The sequence below is a fragment of the Pristiophorus japonicus genome, chromosome 21 (assembly GCF_044704955.1).
Source record: "Pristiophorus japonicus isolate sPriJap1 chromosome 21, sPriJap1.hap1, whole genome shotgun sequence".
Taxonomy (NCBI): domain Eukaryota; kingdom Metazoa; phylum Chordata; class Chondrichthyes; family Pristiophoridae; genus Pristiophorus; species Pristiophorus japonicus.
Genome location: NC_091997.1, coordinates 10,997,081 through 11,017,603, shown reverse-complemented (window position 1 = coordinate 11,017,603; position 20,523 = coordinate 10,997,081). Strand labels below are relative to the sequence as shown.

Sequence of the window (20,523 nt, the reverse complement as noted above, 5' to 3'; positions counted from 1 at the left end):
AGATGCACAGGATGATTCGCTTACAGTGCGAGAGCATGATATTTTTCCGCACTGCATTGGTCAGTAGGATGTGACACTATCAGTAGTAGACCAAGTCCTGTTCACGATTATCAACAGTTATCCTGTTGGTAATACTGAACTTATAAAGGCAAAATTAAGCTACACAGGATCACCCTTGCTGCTCAATACCATGCCCACCGTTGGTACAGTACAAAGACTGATTTGTTTTCACTTGTTATAGTACATTGACCATATTTTCATGCCTCATATTAAGTGCAGAAAATGAATCATATTAGTAGCAACTTTTCCAGCACTACAGCAAAATTCGCTTTAAAGTGAAATTTAATTTGCCTTAAATAACGTAACAATGGGCCCAAGTTTCGGGCCGCGCCTAAAACGGCACAGCCCGGACCTGGATGCCTGTTTTTCGCGCCACAAAGTGCGCCTGAAAAAAACTCACCTATTCTCCGGCTCCCTGCAGGACCTCTGGAGCTGGGCGCGGCGCAGCATGAGCTGTGGGGGGGCGAAGCCAGGTCCCTGCGCTGAAAACAGTGCTGGGACCTCTGCACATGCGCGCTACAGTGGGCGCGCATGTGCAGTAGCTCCAGGCGCCCAAAGCTGTGGGAGGGGCCCGAAGCACGCAGCCCTTAGCCCTGGCCGAATGGCCTCACTGGGGCTGCGTGAATAAGGCTCACCTCCCACCCGACCGGACTTGACTCCTGCTCCCCGGACCCAACCCGACCCAACCCCCGCTCTCCCCACCCCGCCCCGGCGACCCGACTTCCGCACCCGCCCTCCCCAGGGACCCGATCTCCGCTCCCCCCCTCCTCCCAGGGACCCGACCCGACTTCCGTTCCCCCCCCCCGACCTCCGCGACTCTTGCCCCCTGCCGACCTCCGCGACTCTCTCCCCCCTGATCTCAGCGACCCCCCCCCCCCGATCGCCGCGACCCCCTCCCCCCGCCCCCGATCTCCGCGACCCCCCCACCCCCGGACTCGGGACCCAAGACCCAAAACTCGATGCCACCTACCTGTAAATCCAGCCCGAAGTCTTGGGCCCGGCCGTTCAGCCTCCTTGTCTCCCTCCCTCCCTCCCCTCCTCTCTCCTTCCCTCCCTCCCCCCTCCTCCCACTTCTCCTTCCCCCCCTCTCCTACCCCTCTTCTCCTCCCCCCTCCTCCTCCTCCTCCTCCTCCTGCTCCCCCTCCCCTCTCCTCTCCTGCTCCCACCCCTCCCTTACCCCCCCCTCCTCCCCCTCCCCCCGCTGTCAGAAACACAGACACTGACAGACAGAGAGTGAGAGACACTGACAGGGACACCCTGGGGGGGCCGTCCCAGCATGCTGTTGGAGGACTCCCGGTGCTGCAGTTGCTAAGTAGAAAATGTTTTATTTATTGATTTTTTAATTTTTTTAATTTTTTATTAATTTTTTTGGATTGATTTATTGGTTGATTTATTGATGTATTTATCATTTATTATTGATGATGGCTCTTTATTTGTAAAACTGAAGTGTTTAATGTTTGTAAACTTCCCTTTAAACCCCCTCGCCCCCTCCCTTCCCTACGCCTGATTTGTAACCTACGCCTGATTTTCTAAGTGTAGACAAGGTTTTTCTGAGCGTACAAAAATCTACACTTACTCCATTCTAAGTTAGTTTGGAGTATGTTTTCACTGCCTAAACTTTCAAAACGGGTGTAAGTGGCCGGACACGCCCCCTTTTGAAAAAGAAAATCTGTTCCAAACTGAAACTGTTCTAACTGACTAGAACTGGAGCAAACTAAATGCCGAGAATTGCAATTTCTAAGATACTCCATTCTAAACCAGTTGCTCCAAAAAAACAGGAGCAACTCAGGCCGCAACTTGGCCCCTATAAGGGGTTCATTAAGTCAGGAAGTGGCTGAGTGAACAGTGGATAGTGTAGAGAATTGAAATTAAATTAGAGACAGATCCAGGGCAGAGCTGCATCATCACTTATCGAGCAAAAAGACAACCCAATTTTCAAAACCACTGAATAGGAAAAGAAATTAGAATTTCTTTCCTCTTGCCTCAGAAACGCAAACTCATAAGAAAAGAGGAAGGAGGAAGAAGAAACATTGTAAAAAGAATTTGAAATAAGCAAGAGCCGAAACTCAACCAATCAGATAGAGATATAGCGAACTGGGATTGAGTTACAAAGTGGGATAACCTCTTCCTGGAACTAAAACTAGGGAAAAGCACTTCTCGCAAGTGTAATGAAGTGATTCAGTAAGTGGCAAGGGGAAATACTTTATGACTGGAAGCACCAGTGTTATTGATCGGGGGCTTTATTCCACTGCTGCTAGCGAGCTAAGTAATGTAAGGTCATCAGAGTTACACTATAACTGGGCAGTAGATCATTATGAACAGGAGAACTGTTTTATTTAGTTGCATCATAAATAAAATAGAATGTTTGATTCTCTTTCTTAAAATATATATAAATCCTAATACAAAAGCGAAATAGTGCCGATGCTGGAAATCTGAAATAAAAACAGAAAATGCTGGAACGACTCAACAGGTGTCTGTGGAGAGAGAAACAGGGAACAGAGTTCTGACAAAGGGTCATCGACCTGAAACGTTAACTCTCTTTCTCTCGCCACAGATTCTGCTTGACCTGCTAAATATTTCCAGCATATATTATATATAAATCGTATTTCCTATAGATCACTCATTATAAATAGACTCCACGATATAACTTCTTTGGTACCAGACATTAGATTTTTATTACATTCAAATTAGATCAAATCAAGAATGTGGCAAATAAACAGTATTAAAGAGACAAGTGACCATGACATGTACATTGTTTCCTATTTAAAACCACCATGAATACAAGCTGTAAAATCCTATAATTACTCTATGATGCTAACGGCTTATGTTATACCATGAATACACTAAGACAAATGCAATTACAAATCAATTAGTCTCTTATTTACAAATCTGGGCCATTGAAGCGGGCAGTAAAATTAATTCAAGAGGTAATTAGATATGTTTGCGGGATTGAAGGGTATGGTGAGAAGGCTGATGGATGGGGCTGGAATACCACTGTTGCCAACACTTGCCGGTTATAGTTTCTTCAATGCTTGTGATTCATTCAGAAATATAAACACTTAGAAAGCTTGTGAGTGAATCACAATTCTCAGCAACACTCAGATTGAGCAAACAGTGACAGGCTGGTTGGGCCAACTCGTTTTTCCCTGTTCTTAACAAGCCTTATGGCCTTTCATACCACTGAATGAAAAATGGAAAGCTAGAATTTGAAGAAGAACCAATCCTCACCAGAGAAGGAGCTGATGGTAATTTTATAGAAAAAGTTCGGGAGACTGCCTGTAATATATGCACCTGTGAGTAGTCATTTGTTAATTTGTCGGTTCTAATGCCCCTTTAATAAGGGGGCACTTGAGTTTATGTTTTACAAAAATAGTTGTAGAGCTGTTGAGTTGTGAGTGGCTTAGCCAGTTGGGTTCAGAGGATACCCAATGAGGCAGGTGGTTGTGAGCCTGGTGGATGAATGATAATGTGTAGTGTGCTTGTTAAACCTTTGCTAATAAATAGTTCTTAAGAGCAATGTGTTGCTATGAATTCTTAAGCCAAGAGCCTATGAAGCAAAGACATTATACTGCCCTTACCTAAATGTGTTTTTCTCCAGTTTGTTTTCACTTTGTTGTCAACATTGTATTACTTCAGTTTGGTAAAAAAGGATGAAACTTCTGTTAGATAACTATAGTCAAGATAAAAGGAAAATTAGAATTCTGCTGTTAGGGAATAACATGCTTTTCTTATCTACTGATTTCTCTTTTTACATATTTTTTTCTATGGGTTTTCTGTATGTCACTCTGGTGACAGCAGCTCAATTTTATCTCTTTGTTACCTTCACATTGATGAAAATTCTAGCGCAAATCACATTGAATCGAAAAGAACCATGGTAAGCCTGCCAAAAATACTAGGCTCAATGCTTCATAAGAAGACTTGGCAGGCCAGGTGCCCGTTTCCCAATTTATTGGACCCACTTTGTAGATTACAGCTTTAAAGGGGTCATGTCAAAAACACGAAGACAAACATAGAAACATAGAAAACAGGCGCAGGAGTAGGCCATCCGGCCCTTTGAGCCTGCACCACCATTCAATAAGATCATGGTTGATCATTCACCTCAGTACCCCTTTCCTGCTTTCTCTCCATACCCCTTGATCCCTTTGGCCGTAAGGGCCATATCTAACTCCCTTTTGAATATATCTAAGGAACTGGCCTCAACAACTTTCTGCGGTAGAGAATTCCACAGGTTAACCACTCTCTGAGTGAAGAAGTTCCTCCTCATCTCGGTCCTAAATGGCTTACCCATTATTCTTAGACTGTGACCCCGGTTCTGGAACTTGCCAGCAACGGGAACATTCTTCCTGCCTCTAACCTGTCCAATCCCATCAGAATTTTATATATTTCTATGAGATTCTCTCTCATTCTTCTAAACTCCAGTGGATACAAGCCCAGTTGATCCAGTCCCTCCTCATATGTCAGTCCTGCCATCCCGAGAATCAGTCTGGTGAACCTTCTCTGTACTCCCTCAATAGCAAGAATGTCCTTCCTCAGATTAGGAGAAAAAAATTGAACACAATATTCCAGGTGAGGCCTCACCAAGGCTCTATACAACTGCAGTAAGACCTCCCTGCTCCTATACTCAAATCCTCTAGCTATGAAAGTCGACATGCCATTTGCCTTCTTCACCGCCTGCTGTACCTGCATGCCAACCTTCAATGACTGATATACTATGACACCCACGTCTCGTTGCACCTCCCCTTTTCCTAATCTGTCACCATTCAGATAATATTCTGTATTCATGTTTTTGCCACCAAAGTGGATAACCTCACATTTATCCACATTATACTGCATCTGCCATGCATTTGCCCACTCACCTAACCTGCCCAAGTCACCATGCAATCTCTTAGCATCCTCCTCACAGCTCACACCGTCACCCAGCTTAGTGTCATCTGCAAACTTGGAGATATTACACTCAATTCCCTCATCCAAATCATTAATGTATATGGTAAATAGCTGTGGCACCCCACTGGTCACTGCCTGCAATTCTGAAAAGGACCCGTTTATTCTGACTTTCTGCTTCCTGTCTGCTAACCAGTTTTCTATCCACGTCAATAGATTACCCCCAATATCATGTGCTTTAATTTTGCACACTAATCTCGTGTGGGACCTTGTCAAAAGCCTTTTGAAAGTCCAAATACACCACATCCACTGGTTCTCACTTGTCCACTCTACTAGGTACATCCTGAAAAAATTCTACAAGATTTGTCAAGCATGATTTCCCTTTCATAAATCCCTGCTGACTTGGACCGATCCTGTCACTACTTTTCAAACGCGCTGCTATTTCATCTTTAATAATTGATTCCAACATTTTCCCCACCACCAATGTCAGGCTAACTGGTCTATAATTCCTTGTTTTCTCTCTCCCTCCTTTTTTTAAAAAGTGGGGTTACATTAGCTACCCTCCAGTCCATAGGAACTGATCCAGAGTCAATAGAATGTTGGAAAATGCATCCACTATTTCTAGGGCCACTTCCTTAAGTACTCTGGGATGAAGACTATCAGGCCCCGGGGATTTATTGACCTTCAATCCCATCAATTTCCCTAACACAATTTCCTGACTAATAAGGATTTCCTTCAGTTCCTCCTTTTCGCTAGACCCTCGAACCCCTAGTATTTCCGGAAGGTTATTTGTGTCTTCCTTCGTGAAGACAGGTCCAAGGACAGATCCAGTCTCTCCTCATATATCAGACCAGCTATCCCAGGAATCAGTCTGGTGTATGTCACTCTGGTGACAGCTACTCAATTTTAACCTTTTGTTGCCTTCATATTGATGAAAATTCAAAGTAATATTAAGCCTGTTAAAATTATAAACTGGATTTTTCATGAGGTGCCATGACAGCCGATGATCCTTGTCTTGGGTGTCAGCCATCTTCAGCTTCAGGCAGCCGCGCTCAATATAAACTTTTTGAAGAGTATATGGAAAACACAGGAGGATCAATTAGGGTGAGAACTTTTGAAAACTGGGAATCATTAGCGACAGATGCTAATGATTCCCAACTTTTAAAACATTTGGTGTTTGCACTCCAGGAAGGAACTGGAGCGCTACAGGATGCAGGCGTGGCGGTAGGATTGCACACTGGGTCATGTTCCGGGGCTCCTCCCCTCTCTTAGAGGGAAGGGCCATCGCTACAGGCTCTGCATTGGGACCACCCTGACGGCAGCCGCGATCTGACCTGATCTGATCAGCCCGATGCACTGCAGCAGAGTGCCAGGCTGATCAATCGCGGACGAAGAGGAATGAAAAAAATTGAAAAGCAGCACTGTATAAATGTTAGCACTTACCTCGGCCACCTCCCTTTTCACTTTCACCCCCCCCCCCCGAAGCTCTCGGCCTCCTGAACAACACCTCCTGCAGCTGTCGGTGTTTTTGCCCGGCAAAGTTTGGATCCAGGGCGCTACTGGGGCGATGCGTACGAACACGACAATGCTGTCACGATCGGGGCGCAACGTCTTACTGCCGCCGCAAACCTCCCGCCGAAGTTAGCGGGAGTAATTCATCTCGCTGCGCAAGGTCGGTAAGTGGTTAGTGACCCGTTAGCACCCCCTGGAGGCGGTAACGGGAGGTGCTAAGGAGGTCAATTTCTCGTCCTCAGAATCTTTGGGGGCAAAATTGCCCTTCACCCCGATTGGGGGTGGTAACCAGCTGGAGCCAGAACTTTCTGCGCGTGGTGTAGAAGCCCTGCCCCCGCCGCTGGATTGGGCTTACCGCCCCTCAAAGGAAGTGGAGCGCAATCTCGCATGTTCACTCCCTTTGGGGGCGGTCCCAGGGATGCTCCGCGGAGCGCTGACATGTTTCAACGCTCCTCCCCTTTGCTTAAAGTGGAGGGCAGTTTCGCATTCTGCAAGGCCGCTGATGGCCTCCACTAGGCCACTGGGGCAGTGTGGGATCAGGTCTGCAGCCCATCACCCAAAACCGAGTGCCAGGCTGCACGATGGTGGCCCGGACCACACGAGGAATCACATACTGGAGCCGACCCAAGAGTCAACATACCAGTAAAGATGGTGGCGCGGTACGCTGGCAGTCTTCCATTTAAGGTGCATCCCGAGAGCGGATGTTGGCCAGCATCGTGACCCGTGAAGCTCGCGTTGACATCCAGTTTGCCCCGCGGGCAGTAAGGAGTCGGCGCGGGGCAGCGAGGGGGTCGCCGCGTAAGGCAATGTCATCGGCGCCATTTGTGCAACGGCACGGAGCATGGGGCATTACCCGCATGGCGCAGTGCAATTTTCTGCCCCATTAGCGACACCTGGAGACGCTAATGGACCTGTAAAAAGGGATAATTTTACCCCCTTTATACTGCATTACATACAAATAGATCTTGTGTGTTTTCTACATGCAGAAATATGTAACATCTGTTTGTATTGCTTTTTAAAATTTAACCTATGTCCTTAGTTGATTTGTAACATATTACACGTTTTCTTCACAGTGAACAAATTAACTAAAAATTAATTTGGAAATTTAAAAAAGTTGATTTATTTTTCATTGTTATTTGTGAGATTGTGATTGCCTGGCCCTATATAGGGTCAGGGTCTGGCATTATATAGGGTTAGAGCTTGGCACTATATACATTCAAAGCCTGGCATTATATAGGATCGTGCCTGCACTATATAGGGTTAGCACCTGGCACTATATATGTTCAATGCCTGGCACTAAAGAGGGTCACTGCTTGGCTCTATATAGGGTCACCACCTGATACTAAAGAGGTTTGCCACCTGGCACCATATCGGGTCACTACCTGGCACTATATTGGGTCATCCCCTGGCACTATATGGGGTCACCACCTGGCACTATATGGGGTCACCACCTGGCACTATATCAGGTCACCACCTGACACTAAAGAGGTTTGCCACCTGGCACAATATTGGGTCACCCCTTGACACTACATTGAGTCACCCCCTGGCACTATATGGGGTCACCAACTGGCACTTTATAGGGTCATCGCCTGCCATTATATTGGGTCACCACCAATGTTCCCCCTTATTTTTTTTTGGGGTGTACGACTCCTTTAAGGGACTGCACAGCACATTCAAAATACTGCCATGCAGTTTCTTGCATTAGAAATGCAGTGAGCCAGCTGCACTGGAGGTCCTGAGAGCTGCACGCCCGCGCATTTATATAGCGCCATTCACGACCACTGGACGTCTCAAAGCACTTTACAGCTAATGAAGTACTTTTTGAAGTGTAGTCACTTTTGAAACACGGTAGCCAATTTGTGCACAGCAAGCTCCCAGAAACAGCAAAGTGATAATGACCAGATAATCTGTTTTTTTTTGTTATGTTGATTGAGGGATAAATATTGGCCAGGACACCGGGGATAACTCCCCTGCTCTTCTTCGAAATAGTGCCATGGGATCTTTTACGTCCACCTGAGAGAGCAGACGGGGTGTCGGTTTAACGTCTCATCCGAAAGACAGCACCTCCGACAGTGCAGCACTCCCTCAGCACTGCACTGGAGTGTCAGCTTAGATTTATGTGCATTTTCCCTGTAGTGGGAATTGAACCCACAACCTTCTGACTCAGAGGCAAGTATGCTAACCACTGAGCAACAGCTGACGTTTGTTACCCCCTGGCCCTACATAGGGTCACTGCCGCGCACTATACAGGGTCACTGTATTTCTAATGCAATGTATGTCAAGAATTTGAGACATTTTTGAGAGATGTGTAAAGATGAAACATAAATGTATGTCATTATATACATCTTTGTTATAGTTTTATTTCAATTTCTTGCAGATATCAGAGGAGTTGCAGAGTGGATCACACAACAGTGACATGAGGGAACTGATGCATTTATTGGCCAAACCACACGTTCAGGTAAAAATTTTGTACAATGTAGCCGCACTTTATTTTAGTAAAAAGCTGCTTTTTTGTATACGAATAATGATCCTTTTTAGCTTTGGACTATTTAATTAATCTTTATCTTGTGCTTCAATGTCATTAATTCCTAATGGAATCCGCCCACATAATCAAAGTCAACATAGAGGTTGTCTGCTATAAAAAAGCTTAGATAGTGGGTGAGAGCAAAATCGGTTCAAAGATGTGGAACAAGATGTCTGCTTTAGCTCAGTGGTAATACTCTCTCGCCTCTGAGTCAGGAGGTCATGGATTCAAGTCCAACATAGAAACATAGAACATAGAAATTTACAGCACAGAAGGAGGCCATGTCGGCCTATCGTGTCCGCGCCGGCCGACAAAGAGCCACACGGCCCTCGGTCAGCAGCCCTGAAGGTTACATATAAACCTTGAACAATGAACAATGGCGGCAAGGTAAAGAGCATCCAGCCCAACCAGTCCGCCCCACACAACTGCGACACCCCTTGCACTGAAACATCTTACACTCCACTCCATCTGGAGCCATGTGATCCCCTGTGAGGGGCAAAAACCAGGTAAAAACCCAGGCCAATTTGGGGGGAAAAAAATCCAGGAAAATTGCTCTCCGACCCATCCAGGCGATCAAAACTAGTCCAGCAGATCACCTTGGCCGTATTCATAAGAACATAAGAACATAAGCCCCTCGAGCCTGCTCCGCCATTCAATAAGATCATGGCTGATCTGATCATGGACTCAGGTCCACTTCCCCGCCTGCTCCTCATAACCCCTTATCATTTAAGAAACTGTCAATTTTTGTCTTAAATTTATTCAATGTCCTGGCTTCCACAGCTCTCTGAGGCAGCAAATTCCACATATTTACAACCCTCTGAGAGAAGGCATTTTTCCTCACCTCTGTTTTAAATGGGCGGCCCCTTATTCTAAGATAGTGCCCTCTAGTTCTAGTCTCCCCCATCAGTGGAAACATCCTCTCTGCATCCACCTTGTCAAGCCCCCTCATAATCTTATACGTTTCGATAAGATCACCTCTTATTCTTCTGAATTCCAATGAGTAGAGGCCCAACCTACTCAATCTTTCTTCATAAGTCAACCCCCCTCATCCCCAGAATCAACCTAGTGAACCTTCTCTGAACTGCTTCCAAAGCAAGTATATCCTTTCGTAAATATGGAAACCAAAACTACACGCAATATTCCAGGTGTGGCCTCACCAATACCTTATATAGCTGTAATAAGACTTCCCTGCTTTTATACTCCATCCCCTTTGCCATAAAGGCCAAGATACCATTGGCCTTCCTGATCACTTGCTGTACCTGCATACTATCCTTTTGTGTTTCATGCACAAGTACCCCCAGGTCCCACTGTACTGCAGCACTTTGCAATCTTTCTCCATTTAAATAATAACTTGATCTTTGATTTTTTCTGCCAAAGTGCATGACCTCACACTTTCCAACATTATACTCCATCTGCCAAATTTTTGCCCAGTCACTTAGACTGTCTATGTCCTTTTGCAGATTTTTTGTGTCCTCCTCACACATTGCTTTTCCTCCCATCTTTGTATCGTCAGCAAACTTGGCTACGTTACACTCAGTCCCTTCTTCCAAGTCGTTAGTATAGATTGTAAATAGTTGGGGTCCCAGCACTGATCCCTGCGGCACCCCACTAGTTACTGATTGCCAATCAGAGAATGGACCATTTATCCAGACTCTCTGTTCTCTGTTAGTTAGCCAATCCTCTATCCATGCTAATATATTACCCCCAACCCCATGAACTTTTATCTTGTGCAGTAACCTTTTATGTGGCACCTTGTCAAATGCCTTCTGGAAGTCCAAATACACCACATCCACTGGTTCCCCTTTATCCACCCTGTTTGTTACCTCCTCAAAGAACTCCAGCAAATTTGTCAAACATGACTTCCCCTTCATAAATCCATGCTGACTCTCCCTGACCGAATTTTGCTTTTCCAAATGTCCTGCTACAACTTCTCTAATAATGGACTCCAACATTTTCCTAACCACAGATGTTAGGCTAACTGGTCTATAGTTTCCTGCTTTTTGTCTGCCTCCTTTTTAAATTTGCAGTTTTCCAATCTGCCGGGACCTCCCCAGAATCCAGGGAATTTTGGTAAATTACAAGCAATGCATCCACAATCCCTGCTGCTACTTCTCTTAAGACCCTAATATGCAAGAAATCAGGTCCAGGGGATTTATCTGCCTTTAGTCCCATTATCTTACTGAGTACCACCCCCTTAGTGATTGTGATTGTGTTAAGTTCTCCCCCCCTGCAGTACTTACCATCGGATCTGCGCCAGCCAACAAGAGGTTATTTAGCCTAATCCCAATTACCAGCTCTAGGTCTGCAACCCTGAAGGTTACGGCACTTTAAGTGCCCATCCAAGCACCTTTGAAATGTGGTGAGGATTTCAGCATCCATCACCCTTCCAGGCAGTGAGTTACAGACCCCCACAACTCCAGCACATAATCCAGGCTAACATTTTGGTGCAGTACTGAGGGAGTGCTCCACTGTCAGAGGTGTCTTTTTCAGATGAGACATCAAACCGAGGCCCTGTCTACCTTCTCAAGTAGATGTGAAAACCCCATGGCACTATTCCAAATAAAATCAGGGGTGACGCCCTGACCAATATTTATCTTTTAGCCAACATTATTAAAACAGATTATCTGGTTATTTTTCTCATTGATGTTTTCGGCACCTCAATGTACGCAAATTGGTTGCTGCATTACCTACATGACAACAGTAACTAACTTCAAAGGCCCTTCATTGGTTCAGAAGCGGAGCGCGCTTTGATGACGCATTTGCGGCGGTCGGCAGCAGCGGTGGTGGAAGTGGGAACAGGCCGAAAAATCTCCGAGATTAATTTTGGGTCGTGGCGGCCAATCGACTGCAACAAGGCGGCCAGTCGATTCCGCCGCGTGGCCACCGCAAAACGGCGGTAATAGGCCTTATCCGGACCTTGAATTTCAGCCCCATGATGTCTACAGCAGGCAAATGTTCAGACTGACAATTGGAATCAAAAAGAATGAGACAGAATGCAAATTTATCCAACTATATGGAGCTGAGTTTATTTTCAAAGCACTATACTTCAAAATCGGTTTCATTTTCACAAAATGAGTGACAGTTGTCGGATCAGCAATGGCCAGTCTGATGCCAGAATGCGGGAATCACAATGTAAAGCTCACATCCAAGCATCCTGTAGCCAAATACATTAGCAAACCAATGCACTATAGGTTGACCATTGAGAAAGCCCATTCTAAAAATACCTGAAGCCTGAAAAAGTAACATACAAACTTCTATAGTTTATAAACTGCGAAGTTGTACTCCCTTAATTCGCAGATACATATGTAAACAATCTCTTGCATTCAATTGTGTTGTGTAGTGTTTTTCAAAGCCTCTAATGCACCAGAATAACTTCATCCAATTGTATTGCATTCTCCCCCACAATACAGTGATATTTCTTGTCACTCAGTGCCAGCAATCCTGACAGGATTTTATTAATAACTGGACTGCAAATCAACATAACTAATACACTAACAAACAAAAACAATCAGGGTTTATCTGGGGCCTAGCAATGCCTGATACAAGTGTTATGTAATGATGTGTGTATCGTCCCAAGACCTTAAATGTGTTGTAAGTACTATACCACACCACAGAGGGCGCTGCGGTGGGAAACCCTGGTAGTACCTGTAACAAAGGCTATATAAGGGTGACCACCACACCTGGGAGGCACTCTGGAGCTGAACAATAAAGGACGAAGGTCACAGCAGTTGGACTTACACCAGACCGTGTGGAGTCAGTGATTTGTGTGCTACATACACCACAACAAGCATGCAATTGTATATCATTCACTGGTGAGATAAAGACCGATAGTGGGCCCGAATTTGGTCAACCTACCACCAGCTAACTCTGCGGCCTCCCTTTTTCGGCGCTCTCCCCTCGGAGCGAGTTTGCTGAGGCCCTCACTCCGGCGGTTTGAAAAGACCACTGGGGAGCGTCCGCTGGTGTGCGCCGGCGTGTAACGCTGAAAAAAGTCCTCCGCCCGCGCCCGCCCAAGATTCATTCGAGCGGTCCTCCGCAGGAGAAACGACCTCCGCGTGGAGACAGGTCTTACCTGAGCAGTAGGTATGAAGACCATGCAAGAAAAGGTTAGTGAGATGGTTTGCTTAATTTCTTTTGTAGCGATTTTGTTTGATAGGGTCCTCTGAAGGTTTTGTCATGTTTTGTTTTTTATTTGCTGAAGATTTTTCTTTCCGCTCCCCCCTCACTGGGCCTGACTTGATCCTTGGCGTTACTTTGCCGAGGATTGCATTTGCTGCCCAGAATCCGACCTGTGGTGTATGTAGCACACAAATCACTGACTCCACACGGTCTGGTGTAAGTCTAACTGTTATGACCTTCGTCCTTTATTGTTCAGCTCCAGAGTGCCTCTCAGGTGTGGTGGTCAGCCTTATATAGCACCTGTTGCAGGTACTTCCAGGGTTTCCCACCACAGCGCCCTCTGTGGTGTAGCATTGTGCTTACATTACATTTAAGGTACCAGGATGATACACACATCATTACATAACACGACCTATCGCCCGCTGCCACCCAGAATCGGTGTGCAAAGAAAACCGGGCGGTTTTTTTCCCATTCTTTCACCAAACTTCCACCCGAAGTACCGTCAGGATCTTAGCGCTCTTTTCGATGGTAAATGGGCGGAACTTAGGTTTGACCAAACTCGGGCTCTGTGATATAAATCAATACGCCTACTTTAGATGGAAACTGCAGACCTCATTACAGGGGTTAGATGATATTATAAACCATAGGATAGTTTTGCAACCAGCAGGATTTGAGTGTGCAGGTACCAGGAAATTCACCATCCAACAATCTCAGCAATTAAGTCAGCTGCAGAGTCCAGTGTCTTTTGGGAAGTAAATATGAAATCAACGCGTGGGCTTCATTCGATCAAGGGATGTCGTGTAGAGCAGGCATGGCATCGAAGATTGCCATTTCTGCAGTATGCTCCAAATGATGCCAAAGAGGTCTACGCATGGAGAAGATGATGGAGGAGGAGGTCATCCACAGTCAACAGCACAGGACGGCACTAGCAACAACTCTGAGAATGTTGCTGCGGAAACATATTTAAGACCACAAAAGAGTAGTATAGCAGCTGTTATAGAAGAGACTTTCACCTGAATGCCGCACCTGCCCACTTACTAACAGTTCTTCTGTTCACGCATGCATTGGCCTGAAACGTTGTCCAAAGCACTTCATCAACTACTAGGGAAGCCCACCCCTAGATTTGCTGCCTTATTCTGCAACAGTAAAGTGTCAGCTGTGGCTCAGTGGGTAGCAAACTCGCCTCTGAGTCCGAAGGTTGTAGGTTCAAGTCCTACTCCAGGGTGATGCTCCAGTGCAGTGCTGAGGGAGTGCTGCACTGTCAGAGCTGCCGTCTTTCAGATGAGACTTTAAACTGCCCTCTCAAGTGAACGTAAATAATCCCATGGCACTATTTCGAAGAATAGCTGGTGTCCTGGCCAATATTTATCCCTCAATCAACATAACAAAAACAGATTATCTGATCATTATCACATTGCCGTTTGTGGGAGCTTGCTGTGTGCAAATTGGCTGCTGCGTTTCCTCCATTACAACAGTGACTACACTCCAAAAGTACTTCATTGGCTGTAAAGTGCTTTGAGACGTCTAGTGATCGTGAAAGGCGCTATATAAATGGAAGTCTTTCTTTTAGTAGAAAGAAAATCCTTGAACAAAGTAATAATAAAGTAAACCTGATTTATTGCTCTACAAATACAAATCTACAAGCATCACCTCTTTCCAGGCACTGGACGATGCTCCCATGGGAAAGGTTCCCTGGAGTGCCATACAGGGCAACCGTCCCAGGCACTGCTGCTTCCAGCAGCACCTCCACTGTTGAATCATGAAGCCTTGCTGCTCTATTGCAAGACTATACACCGCTGAACGGGTGTTGGCAACCCTTTTTCTCTTTTCCCTTTACACACTTTCCTCTTTAAATAACTGCAGCAGGGCCCGCCATCTTGCCCCTTAAACAGGCAGCTAGTAATCACCAGCGGATTACATGGATCTTGTTCTGAATGCTTAATAAGGTCTCACCCTGGAAAATTCAGCAGGTCAGCCATTTGTGACACAGACACCATAGTGTTCCCTCCACACTCGTATCGCCAATTCTAACCCCAAGTATTAACATCAAACAATGAAATGCCATCAAACAAATCCAGGGATGAGATTACAGGCTCAGAGTTGTTCCAGTCTATCTATTATTTTCACATAATAGGTACCATTGTGAGAGTACTTAATTCGTCTGTGGATCTTTTACAGCAATTATAATGGTGAATGCCAGCAAGATCTTTGAGACTGATGCACAATAACATCCACATCAAAGGTTTAATAACTTAATCAACAATCAGTGATTCTGAAATAAAAGTGACTCAATATATATATTGTAAGAGCTTAGAAATGCTTGTTCTGCTAGGAGCCTCTACAGCACACAACACAGAGGGGCAAATACGACATGATCATAAAGATATAGAAATACTATATAGCTCAGAGGTGTGGACCATATACAGCAGACATTTCAAAGTAGCACCAACACTGCCTCCGCAAGATTCTGCAAATCCACTGGGAGAATAGACGCACCAACGTCAGTGTTCTCGCTCAGGCTAACCTCCCCAGCATCGAAGCACTGGCCACACTCGACCAGCTCCGCTGGGCAGGCCACATTGTCCGCATGCCCGACACGAGACTCCCTAAGCAAGCGCTCTACTCGGAACTCCTACAAGGCAAGCGAGCCCCAGGTGGGCAGAGGAAACGTTTTAAGGACACCCTCAAAGCCTCCTTGATAAAGTGCAACATCCCCACCGACACCTGGGAATCCCTGGCCCAAGACCGCCCAAAATGGAGGAAGAGCATCCGGAGCATCTCTACTCTTGTCGCGAGAGCATGCAGCAATCAAGAGCAGGCAGCGGAAGGAGTGTGTGGCAAATCAGGTTCCCCACCCACCCTTTCCTTCAACCACTGCCTGCCCTACCTGTGACAGAGACTGTAATTCCCGCATTGAATTGTACAGCCACTTTTAGAATGGAAGCAAGTCTTCCTCGATTTCAAGGGACTGTCTATGATGATGATGATAGAAATACTGTATGCTCTAATGTGAAATTAAATTATGTTTAACAATCACAGGCTGTGCTCTCAGCCCATGACACAGTTGCACGCAAGGCCTTTGACCCTGTACTACCACCAATGCCAGATGACCTAGAAGTTGAGGAGGAGGAAGAATCGATGAAGATCGTCCGTCTTGTGAAAAATAAAGAGCCATTGGTATTTATATTTAGGCTTACATTTTGAATCTTAATAATTTTGATTTGAAGTAATTAACAGAGCCCATCACATTTGAACAAATTTGTTTGTGTACGAGCATATAGTCATGTTTTTAATTGTTTGATAATGCGATTGAAGTCGGACCATAGAAGGAAGTTCACCATCAGTTTGGGTCTGGGACCTCAATAAGTACTATTCAAAAGGGCTGATGCAAACCTCAAAACCAGCCATAGTCCAGACTTGCATTTCATCAGCTGTATCCTGCTCCTTTGTTCCATGCCACGATTGTTCTCGTTTTGCTCTATAGAGAATCTGGAAAATGATCACACTGAATTATTAAGTATGGTTACTAATTCAACAGTAATAATTTATAACCATGTAAATGTTTAATGTATGTGGAAGTGCAATGGTAAGATGAAAGCACTGAATGCTCTGGGGATTGGGTGGTGTACTAAATAAGAACATGGCCTTTTTACCTTGAGAAAGCAGTCCTTAATAAATCCATCGTTAAATGAACTGGGGCAGTTTTAATTTAACTCACTGCTTAAAGGTCTGCAGTTTATATTGTCCTCACCTTTGACACCGATAGGCATTAATTCAGCAAACTTGTTCAGAAAGGCCATAGAAATAGAGGCTATGGGGATTAGATGTGTTGCAATTGTGTAGGCAGGTGAGAGTTTCTCTCCTATATAAGATATAGCATGTTGAAGTGGACAGGATTGTTCTGTCTTTAGATGCTCTGATAATGACTTCACGAGGCAAAGTATTGTACTTGAACTGTAGTGACCTTAGTCCATTTAATATAAGTCCAGAGTGAGGATACCAAATGGTGGACTCCCTTTTATACCTGGTAACCTGTGGTGTACAGGTGACCCCTGGGCCTCCACCAGTTGCACCCTCTGGTGGTGCCAGCATAGTGTATACAGTGTGAACCTTGTTGATGGTACCTCCGGTAAACAAGTCTCTGTCTTATGCCACGAAACAGTGACTACACAGAGAGTATATCTATAGTATACATATATAACATCACTTTCCCCCAAGTCTTTTGTGCCAATACCTTTTCACTATCTACTCTGGCTTAGCTCTCCCCAGACTTAAGTGCCAATAGCCCTTGCACCTTGGCTGTGTTTTGGCTTGGCTCTCTCCCTGTTAATCCCCAAGTTCTTATTGCCACAACTTCGATAGTGGTTACCAGTTGGGATGGTTCGATGATGCAGTGGGGCTTCAGCGGGTTCTGAGTGTGATCCATGTGTGTGTCCATGGCTACATACATTCATTTCCCCCCCCCCACATGTAGATCATGCTGATGGCTCATCAAATTCATATACATTCATATATATTCAAGTCCAGAAAAGGAAATTTGCATTTACATCATTGCATTTGTGGTACAGTTGTGAGGCAAGTACATTTGACTGGTGAGATATATTGATGGTACATCTTTCGGATCAGTGCTGGGGTCAGCACCGGTGCGTGAGGACAAGCTAGTTGCAGAGCTGCTGGATGGTGTCCAGGCAGCCTGGTGGTGGCATGTTGCCCGGTTCTGGCAGTGGGAACCCGGTTGGCTCGAGTTGCCTGCTCTCGGGGCCTGTGCCGTTGCTCCTAGTGTTGGGCAGGTTGCGAGATGCCTGTGACCTCCCTGTCCTCTCTCTGCGCCCCGGGTCACTGATGCTCCCAGAGGATCAGTCGTCCAGCAGTGCACAGGGAACTGCTAACTCACTGGCCTGGGCGTCATTTGGTTTGGGATCCTGGCTGGTCCGAGTCCCAATTGGGAGAACCGTTGCAGGTGACCCTTTGTTCCTGGATGTAGCCTTGGTGCCATTGGGGTTTGGAGGTTCGCCTTAGCGCAGTTTGCTCTTTCAGGCTCGTGGCGGTTGGTGCCATCGGGTGGAGCCGATCAGGGGCAGGGTATCGATACCGGTGCCGTTGCCCTCCTGAGATCACTTGCTCTGCAGCTTGTCTATTTTAGCTGCTTGTGGCCACACTCCGTGGTGCATCACTCTGGTCCCAGGGGCGCAGGCTACAGCATTGGGTAGCCCGCTGGACCTGTGTGCTTCCGATGGGTGTTTGCCCATTACATTATAAGAATACAGTTGAAATCCTGCATCGCACAACGTTTCATTGCTTATTGTAGATAAACTGTAGCTTCAATCGTAATCGCCCAACTTTTCTTTGCTTATTACATGTATAAAACTCTGATCATCAATTACAAGCTTTACAGCTCACAGTTGTTATTGTCATGTATTCAACTATCATTGTAACCCATGTATAAGCTGACCTAAGTTGTACACCTTGAGAACACTGACCACAAGGGGTGAACTTGTGGGAGACACTCCTAACCTGGACTTTCAGGTATAAAAGGGAATCTCCACCCACCTTCATCACTTGATGTCTTGGTAATAAAGGTAACTGGTCACAGAGTGACCGTCTCTCAAGTATGGGCCTCGTGTGCATTTATACTGTATAGTAAGGAGTATAGTAGTATCATTGGTGACGAGAAACTGGGATTTAAACCACGCGAGCATGGCCACTAGCAGTACAGAAGAGAGGTACTGTGTTGGTGATGATTGGGATGACTTTATTGAGAGACTACAGCAAAGTTTTGTCACTAAGGAATGGTTGGGACAGGATTCGGCCGACAAACACAGGGCTCATCTCCTGACGGTTTGTGGATCCAGAACGTACTCCCTGATGAAGGACCTTCTAGCGCCAGAGAAGCCGGCGGACAAGACGTTCGAAGAGCTCAGTAAGTTGATCAGGGAACACCTTAAACCGGCGAGCAGCGTGCACATAGAAACATAGAAAATAGTTGCAGGAGTAGGCCATTCGGCCCTTCAAGCCTGCACTGCCATTCAATGAGTTCATGGCTGAACATGCAACTTCAGTACCCCATTCCTGCTTTCTCGCCATACCCCTTGATCCCCCGAGTAGTAAGGACTACATCTAACTCCCTTTTGAATATATTTAGTGAATTGGCCTCAACAACTTTCTGTGGTAGAGAATTCCACAGGTTCACCACTCTCTGGGTGAAGAAATTCCTCCTCATCTCGGTCCTAAATGGCTTACCCCTTATCCTTAGACTGTGACCCCTGGTTCTGGACTTCCCCAACATTGGGAACATTCTTCCTGCATCTAACCTGTCTAAACCCATCAGAATTTTAAACGTTTCTATGAGATCCCCTCTCATTCTTCTGAACTCCAGTGAATACAAGCCCAGTTGATCCAGTCTTTCTTGATATGTCAGTCCCGCCATCCCGGGAATCAGTCTGGTGAACCTTCACTGCACTCCCTCAATAGCAAGAATGTCCTTCCTCAGGTTAGGAGATGAAAACTGTACACAATACTCCAGGTGTGGCCTCACCAATGCCCTGTACAACTATAGTAACACCTCCCTGCCCCTGTACTCAAATCCCCTCGCTATGAAGGCCAACATGCCATTTGCTTTCTTAACCGCTTGCTATACCTGCATGCCAACCTTCAATGACTGATGTACCATGACACCCAGGTCTCGTTGCACCTCCCCTTTTCCTAATCTGTCACCATTCAGATAATAGTCTGTCTCTCTGTTTTTACCACCAAAGTGGATAATCTCACATTTATCCACACTATACTTCATCTGCCATGCATTTGCCCACTCACCTAACCTATCCAAGTCGCTCTGCAGCCTCATAGCATCCTCCTCGCAGCTCACACTGCCACCCAACTTAATGTCATCCGCAAATTTGGAGATACTACATTTAATCCCCTCGTCTAAATCATTAATGTACAATGTAAACAGCTGGGGCCCCAGCACAGAACCTTGCGGTACCCCACTAGTCACTGCCTGCCATTCTGAAAAGTATCCATTTACTCCTACTCTTTGCTTCCTGTCTGCCAACCAGTTCACAATCCACGTCAGCACACTATCCCCAATCCTATGTGCTTTAACTTTGCACATTAATCTCTTGTGTGGGACCTTGTCGAAAGCCTTCTGAAAGTCCAAATACACCACATCAACTGGTTCCCCCTTGTCCACTCTACTGGAAACATCCTCAAAAAATTCCAGAAGATTTGTCAAGCATGATTTCCCTTTCACAAATCCATGCTGACTTGGACCTATCATGTCACCTCTTTCCAAATGCGCTGCTATGACATCCTTAATAATAAAACATAGCGAGACACCGGTTTTACACGCACCGGCAGTGAGAAGGGCAAAGCGTTCCAGACTTCGTGGCAGATCTCCGACGACTGGCGAGCCTATGTAAGTTCCCAGA

General features: G+C 45.7%; 1 protein-coding gene across 1 annotated transcript in view; it reads left to right on the top strand.

Annotated features, from left to right (window-relative positions):
• LOC139233601 (MAGUK p55 subfamily member 3-like) overlaps window positions 1-20,523 on the top strand; it is a 72,621-nt gene that overhangs the window by 10,848 nt on the left and 41,250 nt on the right. Inside the window, exons 4-5 of the mRNA XM_070864005.1 lie at window positions 8,831-8,911; window positions 16,136-16,273. Coding sequence (XP_070720106.1) covers window positions 8,831-8,911; window positions 16,136-16,273 — 219 coding nt within the window. The remainder of the gene's footprint in view (window positions 1-8,830; window positions 8,912-16,135; window positions 16,274-20,523) is intronic.